The sequence below is a fragment of the Scyliorhinus torazame genome, chromosome 19, assembly GCF_047496885.1.
Source record: "Scyliorhinus torazame isolate Kashiwa2021f chromosome 19, sScyTor2.1, whole genome shotgun sequence".
NCBI lineage: Eukaryota > Metazoa > Chordata > Chondrichthyes > Carcharhiniformes > Scyliorhinidae > Scyliorhinus > Scyliorhinus torazame.
In genome coordinates this window covers 125,450,254-125,462,500 of record NC_092725.1, presented here as the reverse complement: position 1 = coordinate 125,462,500, position 12,247 = coordinate 125,450,254, and the positions used below count along the sequence as shown (strand labels likewise).

At 46.9% G+C, this 12,247-nt stretch overlaps 1 protein-coding gene across 4 annotated transcripts in view; it reads right to left on the bottom strand.

Moving 5' to 3' along the window:
• The window catches only part of tbc1d30 (TBC1 domain family, member 30), a 112,140-nt gene that overhangs the window by 14,125 nt on the left and 85,768 nt on the right, over window positions 1-12,247 (bottom strand). For all 4 annotated transcript variants that reach the window (XM_072485170.1, XM_072485169.1, XM_072485172.1 and 1 more), the window contains 2 exons: window positions 2,149-2,261; window positions 940-1,076 (listed from right to left, as the gene is read on the bottom strand). In XM_072485170.1, coding sequence (XP_072341271.1) covers window positions 940-1,076; window positions 2,149-2,261 — 250 coding nt within the window. The remainder of the gene's footprint in view (window positions 1-939; window positions 1,077-2,148; window positions 2,262-12,247) is intronic.

The window sequence follows — 12,247 nt, the reverse complement described above, 5'->3', positions numbered from 1 at the left end:
AAGAACATTTCCACCACACAAGTGCCAGGCAATGACCATCTCCAACAAGAATCTAACCATCTCCCCTTGACATTCAATGGCATTACTATCGCTGAATTCCCTAATAGCAACATTCTGGGCGAGGTGGGTGGGTGAGGGGGGAGGGCGTTACCATTGATCAGAAGCTGACCAGGACCACCCATTGAACCAGTGCATACTGTGGCTACAAGAGCAGGTCACGGGTTGGGAATTCTGTAACTCAACCCCTGACTCCCCAAGACGTGTCCACAGTCTACAAAGCACAAGGCTGGAGTGTAATGGAATACTCTCCACTTGCCTGGATGAGTGCAGCTCCAACAACACTCAAGATGCTTGACACAATCCCTGACAGCCCACTTGATTGGTGCCCCATCCACCACCTTAAACATTCACTCCCTCCAACACCAACGCACAGTAGCAGCAGAATGTATCATCGAGAAGATGCACTGCAGCAACTCATCAAGGATCCTTTGACAGGACCTTCCAAACCCATGACCACTACCACCGAGAAGGACAAGGGCTGCAGACTCATGGGAACAGCCACCATCCTTACTGGGACAATATCACCGTCCCTTCACTTGATTAAATGCTGGAACTCCCTCCCTAACAGCATCGTGAGTGTACCTACACCACAGGTACTGCTGCAGTTCAGAATGGCAGTTCACAACCCACCTTCTCAAGGACAAATAAAGGTGGGCAATAAATGCTGACCTGATCAATGATGCCCACATCTCTTGAACAAATGAAAATAAATCTGAATTGGTTCAATTTAGGGCATTTAATTTCGACTTTGTTTTAATCATTAAATTGATACCATTGTTGAATTGTTAAGTTCATATTTTCCAAACCAACCTTTTTGCTGTTATCCCTTCAATGTTTTCAGTTTTTAGAAAGATCATCAAGAGTTAAATTAAAGATTACCTTTGACTTGTTTCTGATATTTCTGCAGCTCTGGTACAAGAAGGCTGAATGGTCCCAGACAGCCAACCGCAGAAGCGATTATATCCTCATCATCCAAATCAATCTCTTCATCACTGTCTTTTGTTTTACTGAGATTCCTGTAATAAATATCAGGGGAAGGGAAGGACAATTCAATTTAAATCAAATAGTGTGATCCAAAAATGTTGCAATCTCAAATGGTACAAAACATGAGGCAGATCAGAATATTTTTTTTTTAAATCACCCATTCTGTTGAGTGAAAGACTCCCAGTGCAGCTGTGATGCTATATTTTAAGATCCGTTTATTTCTGGCTAACTTTTAATTCAGAAGTATAGTTTGTGGTTGTGGTAACTTGGCCAGAAAGTGGTAGCCGAAACGCATTGTTAATAAAGTTAATAAGGGCGGCACGGTGATGCAGTGGTTCGCACTGCTGCCTACAGCGCTGAGGTCCCAGGTTCGATCCTGGCCCGGGTCACTGTCCGTGTGGAGTTTGCACATTCTCCCCGTGGGTCTCACCTCACAACCCAAAGATGTGCAGATTAGGTGGATTGGCCACGCTAAATTTCCCCTTAATTGGAAAAAATAATTGGGTACTCTAAATTTATATTTAAAAAAAAGAAAAAATATAAGTCAATAAAGTTAATTCTCTTTAATATATACATTAAAAAACCAAAGTTCAAAATACAGTTAAACATCAAAATAACAATAACTGAATGGAATTGGAACTAATGACAATTATATATAAAATTACACAGGAACCAACAACAACTAATGATGTCACAGCACTTACTGATGACATCAGCAATGGATTTAAATAAGAAGATGCATAATAATAACATTCCAAAGCACTGGTCATTCAAAGTTACATTGGTTATGGGAGTAAAACAGTGCGAAAGCTCAGATAATTGAACTTATCTCAAATATATCCCATCAATAGCAACTTTAACTTCTCTCGTACAAGGGACAAAGCAGAGGCCACAGGAGCTTCGAACGAGGTAGCGGAATGGTGGAAGCAACATATTCTGCAAGTCGCAAGAATTTGATGGTATATTAAGGTTGCAAACATCTTTTTCCAATGTGAATATTTAGAATAGCCAATAATCAAACTTTGTACCAATTGCGAGATAGCTCTTCGGCTGAACATTATCCAATGATCACAGCATTTGTGTGCAATGAAAAATCTCCCTTACCGTTGTGATTCAGATGACTTCACAGGGGCTGGAAATGGATTGATATTGTAAGTGTATTTCTCCCTCAGTTCAGCCAGTTGTGGAAAGGGGAATGGGGCCATTGAATAAAGGGTCTATGACACAATAAAATGAAAGATGATGCCTCAGGTGGGCTTTCAACTCATGCAGCATGCAAGTTAACACGTTAGTATAACAGATTCGAAATTCCTCTCTTGTTCGGCACAAATACGCTCTTTAAATTCTTAATATTTATGTTTAGAAATATCAGTGGAGTGGTGAAAATAAAGAGATTCCCTTCCTCCAATAGTTTCTCCTCAGAGACCAACCTGCGGGATGACTGATCACCCCCTCATTTCCTTGTCCTGGCGAATTCTTGATTTTATAGAATCACTACAGTGCAGAAGGAGGCCATTCGGCCCATCGAGTCAGCACCAACCCTCCAGAAGAGCACCCTAACCAGGTGCCCGCCCTAAACCTGCAACGCCATTTAACCTGCATATCTCTGGACACTAAGGGACAATTTATCATCGCCAATCGACCTAACCTGCACATCTTTGGACTGTGGGAGGAAACTGGAGCACCCACAGGAAACCCACGCAGACACGGGGAGGAAGTGCAAACTCCAGACAGTCACACAAGGTCGGAATTGAACCTGGGTTCCTGGTGCTGTGAGGCAGCAATGCTAACCACTGTGCCACCTTGCCACTCTATTGTGCCACCGTGCTGCCCTATATTCATGGTGGTAGCAATAAAGGATGCATGAAAACAAGAAGTAAAAAACTTAATCTGGTAACCGACTTGCCCAATGAGTCAGGATAATGGGATATGAAAACATGATTTGACTTTGAGGACCTTGATATTATCCGCATATACCATTGAGGTGTAATGAGCACAAAAGGAAAGGGCTAAATTATGAGGTCATGTTACTTAGAGTAGGCTCGTAATCCTGTACATATAAAAGATAAAGACATAATGTAACTGAGGTGTTTAAATGATTCAGGATCTGATGGGGAGGATGAAAATTAATTTCTTTGTCAGGGAGTCTAGAATCATAGAAAAGTTACAGCACAGGAGGAGGCCATTCATTCCATCTTGTTCATGCCAGCCCGAGGACACACAGGTACCCTTTCTAGAACCAAGGGAGCTTAAAATCAGGGGCGGGATTCTCCGACCCCCCGCCGGGTCGGAGAATCGCCAGGGGCTGGCGTGAACCCCGCCCCCCGGCGGTTGCCGAATTCTCCGGCACCGGATATTTGGCGGGGGCGGGAATCGCGCCGCGCCGGTTTGCGAGCCCCCCCCCCGCAATTCTCCAGCCCGGATGTGCCGAAGTCCCGCTGCTGGAATGCCTGTCCCGCCGGCGTGGATTAACCCACCTCTCTTACTGGCGGGACAAGGCGGCGCGGGCGGGCTCCGGGGTCCTGGGGTGGGCGCGGGGCAACCTGGCACCGGGGGGTGCCCCCACGGTGGCCTGGCCCGTGATCGGGGCCCACCGATCCGCGGGCGGGCCGGTGCCATGGGGGCACTTTTTTCCTTCCACCTTCGCCACGGTTTCCACCATGGCGGAGGCGGAAGAGACCCTCTCCACTGCGCATGCGTGGGGATGCCATGAGCGGCCGCTGACGCTCCCGCGGATGCGCCGCCCGGCAAAGTCATTTCCGAGCCAGTTGGCGGGGCACCAAAAGCCTTTCCCGCCAGCTGGCAGGGCGGAAATCAGTCCGGCGTGGGCCTAGCCCCTCATGTTAGGGCTCGGCCGCTCAAGATGCGGAGGATTCCGCACCTTTGGGGCGGCTCGATGCCGGACTGATTCGCGCCGTTTTTGGCGCCGGTCAGCGGACATCGCGCCGATTGCGGAGAATTCCGCCCCTGAGCTGTTCAGGGGTTATGTCACAAAACACTTCATCAAACAAAGGGTAGAGAAAATTTGGAATTCCCAACCCCAAAAAGCCATTAAGACTGGGTAAAGATGTACTATTCTATAATGCAAGATAGATTATTGATAGGCAAGAGGATGCAGGATTATGGAACCAAAGTTATGGATCAGCCAGACATTGCCACCGTGTAAATGATTTTGGTAGTGTTCCCAAAATACTGGGGACACATGCATCTTTCTTTGCAGAGAATTATGGCCAAAAATTTAGGATCCAGTTGTTTGGAAAGATGAACTGGTGCAGATAAAATCTGTAGCTTTTTGATTTATGCCTCATAATTGCTCTGGGAGATGTAAGAATATCTGCCTTAACAATATGTGTTTTGATCTTGGATTCCCATCAAAATCAAACCAGACTATCCCACTGGAGCTGGCGAATGGGCTGAATGGGGCTCCATTGATAACCCCAGCTGATGGTTTCCAGAACTCAATGACGCTCTTCTATTTAGTTGCTAAGGGAGGCAGCAATGTGTACCATCTACAAGATGCTCTGCATGAACTTTCCAAGGCTCCTTAGACAGCACCTCCCAAACCCACCCAGTTAGAAGGACAAGGGCGTCAGACACATGGGAACACCATCATCTGAAAGTTCTCCTCCAGGCCACTCACCATCCTGAATTGGAACTAAATCGCTTTTTCTTCACTTGTCGCTCGATCAAAATCCTGGAACTCTCTTCCAAGCAGCACTGTGGGTGTACCTGCACCAGGTGGACTGCAAGAGTTCAAGAAGGGGGCTCGCCAACACCTTCTCAAGGGCAACTAGATGAGCAACACAGTGCAGACATCCCATGAAAGAATAAAAAAAGAATGGACTGCCTGAGAAAGTGACGGAGGCAGATTCAATCGAGGCTTTGGAAAGATAATTGGATAAATATCCGAGGAGGGGAATCGGGAGAGCCACAGAGACAAGGCTGTGGAGTGGGCCTAGGTGAGATCTCTTGCAGAAAGTCGACACAGACACAATGAGCTGTACGGATCCTTCTGCACTGTAATCATCTTGAATCTCCTCTGCGAGATTGGAACTTGGCAACTCAGAAGACGGTTAAGCAGTTGTGATGTTGCATAATGCATCAAGCCAAACATAAAGTACAATGCTTAAAATTTCATAGAAATATTCCCGGTCATTCTTCATTCAGCCAATGTGCGGCACAAGTCAATTATTTAAAAAATTATGCACAATGTGGATTAGAGTGAAAATTGCTTGAAGCTAAAAACTAACATAAGACACATTAAAATGGAAATAGTGAATGGGTCATTCAAGAACTATTCCTTACATCATCTTGCTCCTGCTTAATGTACAGAAGCAAACGGCGACTGAATAAGTAACTGTTTTTAGGAAACAGGATTCCAGGAATTTGGCTGGTGTACTGCAGATCAAATTCCACAATTTCTTCTATTTCCCTCTGACAAATGAATTACCAATTCCAATGAGATACTCTGAACAATGATATACAAAAGGGCTGATTTTCCCAAGAGTCAAGGCCACCAGCTTATAGGAGCAAATCAAAGTTAATTTCCTTATTTGGTTGCTGTAGTTTGGGCTTTACAAGCCATTATTCAATCTATTTTCCATCAAAATGAGTTGCCTTGGTAAGGGGGTTTGCACAATCATTAGATCATTGATAGAAACACAAAGATTAATCTACTGCTTGCTGCATTTCTAGAGCAAAATCTGCCCTAGAAATAATAGGAGGTTAAGACCATAAGAAATAGGAACATGAGTAGGCTGTTCGGCCCCTTGAGCCTCCTCCTTCAATAGAACAAAGAACAAAGAAAAGTACAGTACAGGAACAGGCCCTTTGGCCCTCCAAGCCTGTGCCGACCATGCTGCCCGTCTAACTAAAATCTTCTACACTTCCTGGGTCCGTATCCCTCTATTCCCATTCTATTCATGTATTTGTCAAGATGCCCGTTAAATGTCACTATCGTCCCTGCTTCCACCACCTCCTCCGGCAGCGAGTTCGAGGCACCCACTACCCTCTGTGTAAAAAAACTTACCTCGTACATCTACTCTAAACCTTGCCCCTTGCACCTTAAACCTATGCCCTCTAGTAATTGACCCCTCTACCCTGGAAAAAGCCTCTGACTCTCCACTCTGTCTATGCCCCTCATAATTTTGCAGACCTCTATCAGGTCGCCCCTCAACTTTGTCGTTCCAGTGAGAAAAAACCGAGTTTATTCATCCACTCCTCATAGCTAATGCTCTCCATACCAGACAACATCCTGGTAAATCTCTTCTGCACCCTCTCTAAAGCCTCCACATCCTTCTGGTAGTGTGGCGACCAGAATTGAACACGATACTCCAAGTGTGGCCGAACTAAGATTCTATACAGCTGCAACATGACTTGCCAATTCTTATACTCAATGCCCAGCCAATGAAGGCAAGCATGCCGTATGCCTTCTTGACTACCTTCTCCACCTGTGTTGCCCCTTTCAATGACCTGTGGACCTGTACACTTATATCTCTCTAACTGTCAATACTCTTGAGGATTCTACCATTCACTGTATATTCTCTACCTGCATTAGACCTTACAAAATGCATTACCTCACAATTGTCCGGATTAAACTCCATCTGCCATCTCTCCGCCCAAGTCTCCAAACGATCTAAATCCTGCTGTATCCTCTGACAGTCCTCATCGCTATCCGCAATTCCACCAACCTTTGTGTCGTCTGCTAACTTACTAATCAGACCAGTTATATTTTCCTCCAAATCATTTATATATACTACGAACAGCAAAGGTCCCAGCACTGATCCCTGCGGAACGCCACTAGTCACAGCCCTCCAATCAGAAAAGCACCCTTCCATTGCTACTCTCTGCCTTCTATGACCTAGCTAGTTCTGTATCCATCTTGCCAGCTCACCCCTGATCCCGTGTGACTTCACCTTTTGTGGCTGATCCGATATTCCTCATGTCCACTTTCCTGCCCTTTCCCTTAACCCTTGATCCCTTTACTGATCGAGAATCTATCTATCTCAGCCTTAAATATACACTAGGATTCTGCCCCCACAGCTCTCTGTGGCAAGGAGTTCCAAAGACTCACAACCCACTGAGAGAATAAATTCCTCCTCATCTCAGTCTTAATTTGGCACCCCTTTATTCTGAGACTATGTCCTCTGGTCCTGGACTCTCGCATAAGGGGAAACATCCGCTCAGCATTTACCCTCAGCCCCTTAAGAATCCTATATGTTTCAATGAGGTCACCTCATTTCTCTAAATTCCAAAGAGTAGAGTCCCAACCTGCTTAACGTTTGCTCAAAAGACAATCTCTCCATACTGGGGATCCTATGTCATTGGTACCGATGTGTACCATGACCACTGGCTGTTCACTCTCCCCCTCCAGAATGCCCTGTAGCCGCACTGAGATACCCTTGAACCCTTGGCGGCATGGTGGCACAGTGGTTTCACTGTTGACTCACAACACCAGGGACCCGGGTTCAATTTCAAGCCTTGGGTGACTGTGTGGAGTTTGCACATTCTACCTGTGGCTCTGTGGGTTTCCTCCCGGTGCTCCGGTTTCCTCCCACAGTCCAAAGATGTGCGGGTTAGGTGGATTGGCCATGGCAAAATTGCCCCTTGGGTGTCCAAAGATGCGCAGGTGAGGTTGGGTTACGTGGATAGGGTGGGGGAGTGGGGGAGTAGGGTGCTCTTTCAGAGGGCCAGTGCAGACTTGATGGGCCGAATGGCCTCCTTATGCACTGTCGGGGTTCTATGGATCTCTTGATTCTAGCACCAGGGAGGCAACATTTGCGGCCACAGAAATACCTATCTATTTCTCTTACAATCGAATCCCCTACACCCACAGCACTCCCACACTTTTTAAATATTCCATTTACAGATACGCATATCAAAATTCTTAAATGTAACATTAGCCCTTCACTCCGTCCTGATTCTCCTCATACGCTTGAGGAAAGATTAGCTCTGACATTTCCGAAGCATTTCATCGTACTGAGCCTGGCTGTCAGATTAGTGACCCAACAACAACAAAATTAATACTGAACTGTAAACATTTGCTAAGTGTGTCAAACTGATTCACAAGTAATGTCACATCACAATCCATTCAAATGATCTTTCTCTTCCATAGGGCTGTTGAAAATCTCCCTGCATGGCTTTAGTATTTGCGTTGAAAATGTGCTCAATTGGATCAATTTCCTACTATCAAGAAAGAATGACGCACTGCCCCACAATTAAGGTGCCAAAATTGTTTAGCCAGATAGAGACAACACATTATTATTTCCTCGATTGAAAAGTTACATTTTACCTTTTTTATGACCGATCTACTCACTGGTCCGTGATCTGTGGCTTTTACTCTCTAGTATTTTCCCCCCAGAATAATGGAACATTGCTGAGTAGCTAGCTGTTTCAAAAGCCTAAAGGGCAGGCGTCTGTTTTCTGTGAAAACACTGCCACGTATATCTCAGGAAACCATGCTCCCTTTGAAGAGAAATGGCTTGTTTGCTCTGGGCTGATGATATGGCTGTCATCATTACTGACAATCTCCAGCGTACAGAAGTCACAGGCTAATAATTATTCAGAAAACCATTCGACAAGTGTTCTTTGCTTTTTTAACCTATTTCAGCAGATAACGTTCTTTGACTGTAATAAATCCAGGTTTTATAAAATAAAGCTTTTTTTCTTGTTACCGCTCTCCCCTCCATTCATGAAAGTCATCACTCACACAGGGGTACGCCTGCAATGGTGATGGCAGTATCAGTATTGCATATTCTAGTCGTGAGTCCCTAAACAGTTACTGCAAGTTAGGATAGTCAGTAATGGTGGCCAGCCCAGTCAAGCTTGGTTGGTCATTTCTTAGCCAATCTTCACACACGTGGGCTGGGAGTTTACACACGGCCAGGGTCTCCCTGCCATAAATGTCGGTGGTGAGCCCAGCTGGCAACTGACTTTTCCCGAAGTTCCTTCATGGTTGGTGGGCTGATAATGGGGTGGAAGTGGGCCTTTGCCCCCATCGGGATGACTGTCCTGTCTCCAAGAGTTGCCAGCGCCTTCGCAACGTCACTGAGAATGCTGGCCACTGCTGGGCCTGTATCAAGTCCCCAACACCAATGATTGCTGATGCAAAGTTAAGTGAGTGTGTGTGTGTGTGGGGGTCTCGCCGAGGCCATGATAGCAAACTTGAGCAAGGAGATGGGGCGGTGCTGGGTGGACAAGCCATGTTGTGGTGTGGGGGGGGTGGGGGGGGGGGGGCAGGAAGGGAAACATGGTGGGGGGGGGGTGAGAGGTGAAGGCCATGGGGAGGCCTCCAATGAGGGTCCAGAGGTCCTGTAAAGGGGTGCCCCTTCCACAATCTATGCCCGCCCATGAGCCTGAACAGTGAAAACTATTGGACTTCACACCTTGTTCCGGCCTCTGGCCACCATGAGCTGTATTGGGGTGGGGAATAATTGGAGTTGAGGGTGCAAAGAGGCTTTAATTGGCACTTGAGGGCATCAATTGGTTCATGAGTTTGCTGACCGTCCAACATCTCACCGGGTCCGCGTAAATTTCTCAACGGCAAATGCCGGAAATGGCACCCAGGGCCTTGCCCCAATATTAGGCATGCCCTCCACTTGCCAACCTACCCCAAGGCACAGGGAGTAAAATTCAGCTAAAACTTCATGCTAGAAGTCACTGCAGTAATTAATAGCAGAATTCCTGCCTGGATATTTCCCTCTGAAGATAGCATACAGGCCTGTCCAGATCAGCCATCTCAGGAAAACTTAGACATCGCTGAATTCTAACCATTGGGCTGTTGAGAGAACTCAGGATTTTTTTAAAAATCAAAGTGGGCATTTAAAAAAAATTGTTATTCACCATTCATATTTTAGTGTATATTAGACCAAATAGTTGTGAGCACTTAGAGCACTCCAGGGCTGCACGTGGCACAGTGGTTAGCACTGGGACTGCGGTGCTGAGGCCCCGGGTTCGAATCCTGGCCCTGGGTCACTGCCTGTGTGGAGTTTGCACATTCACCCGTGTCTGCGTGGGTTTCACCCCCACAACCCAAAGAGGTGCAGTTTAGGCGGATTGGTCACGCTAAATTGCCCCTTAATTGGACAAAAATAATAATTGGGTATTCTAAATTTATAGAAAAAAAAAGATTAGAGCACTCCTATTTTAGGCATTTAGCTTCAACAATGAACATCCCATGTTACTCATTGTGCAGCAGTTCGCAGAGTAAAGTTAGCTTGATTTAACTCCAACCAAGTTCCAGCCTTGGAAGAGCACTCTCCACTACACCAGTACGTAATTTTCCATTTCTTATGAACACCATACTAATGGTAACTCTGTGAGTATGCGATATTCTTATTTTGTAGTACAATGTTCATCAAGAGATCTTGTGGCGCAGTGGGCAACGTCCCTGCCTCTAAGCCAGAAGCTCCAGCTACGAGTTCCACTCCAGGACTTGATGGCCAAGGAAGTTGCACCCATAACATGGCCAAATAGGTTGAATATCAACCTGCAAAACCTTTCCTTCAAATGCCATTGACAGGCGGTAAGAGCAGGAGAGACTCCTGGTCAGCCATACCTGAAGTGGAGTGGCGCCCCTCAAGCTATAAGCCCTCTGCCAGCGACGCGAGGAAAAACCTCGTGCTGGAAGCAGATAGAAAGTCTACCAGTAGACCACCAGGTGCGTGAAGAGAAACAACAGTACTCATTAAAGCTGGATTTAAGCTGCCTAAATTCCTTTCACGTCTGACTGGCTTTGTCAATAATAAAGGGTGGTCTTTTACCCATTAGCCTAGAATGGATTCAACCCAGATCGTAAGAGCGTAGGAAATAGGAGCAAGAGTAAACCATACAGCCCCTCGAGTTTGCTCCGCTATTCATTACAAATATGACTGATCATCTCTTCAAATCAAATTCCTACCCACTCCCTGAATTCCCTGGAAGATCAAAACACTGCCTACCCCAACTTTGAATACACTCAACGATGGAGAAATCCAAAGATTCAGAACCCTCTAAGTGAAAACTTTTCTCCTCATCTCAGTCCAAAGTGATTGACCCCTTATCTCCTGAGGCTGTGACACCCCCCCCCCCTCCTCCCTCCCCTCCATACTCTAGATTGTCCAGTCAGGGGAAAACAACCTCTCACCCCCTAATTCAAAGAAAGGCCCAATTTACTTAGCCTCTCATCATTGAACCATCCTCTTATCCCAGGATCCACTCCAGTAAACCTCCGCTATTCCACACAGTATTCCTGGTGTGGTTCCACCAAAACCCTATGCAATTGTAAGGCTTCTTTATCCTTGTACTCTAACCTCCTACATTAAACGCCAATGTGTCGTTTTACTTCCAAATTGCTTGCTAACAGTGTGTTCTTTTCACGAGTGCATTCAAGCCACTCTGAACATCAACATTAAAAAGTTTCGAGCCTTTTAAAAAATATATTCTGATTTTCTATTCATCCAGCCAAAGTGAATAAATTCACATTTCTCCACACTATTCTCCATCTCCCATCTTGTTATCCACTCTGGAAGCGTCCTTCCTGTTTATTTCCTTTGTTCCCAATTCTTTTATTTTATTTTTATTATTTTGGCCCGTGGAACCATAATCGGGATGTGCCAATAAGCGGGAGACTCATAGTTGAAACAGCTTGTTTATCAGGACACTGTGGGCGGGATTCTCCGACCCCCCGCCAAATTCTCTGGCACCGGATATTCGGCGGGGGCAGGAATCGCGCCGCGCCGGTTGGCGCCCCCCCCCCACCCCCCCGGCGATTCTCCGGCCCGCAATGGGCTGAAGTCCCGCTGCTGTCAACCCACGCCAGCCGGCGTGGATTGAACCACCTTTGGGACGGCGGCGCGGGCGGGCTCCGGGGTCCTGGGGGGGGGTGCCCCCACGGTGGCCTGGCCCGCGATCGGGGCCCACCGATCCGCGGGCGGGCCTGTGCCGTGGGGGCACTCTTTTCCTTTCGCCTTCGCCATGGTCTCCACCATGGCGGAGGCATAAGAGACCCCCTCCACTGCGCATGCGCGGGAATGCCGTGAGCGGCCGCTGACGCTCCCGTGCATGCGCCGCATGGCAAAGTCTGTTTCGCGCCAGCTGGCGGGGCACCAAAGGCCTTTCCCGTCAACTGGCGGGGTGGAAATCAGTCCGGCTCAGGCCGAGCCCCTCAAGGTGAGGGCTCGGCTACTCAAGATGCGGAGACTTCCGCACCTTTGGGGCGGCGCGA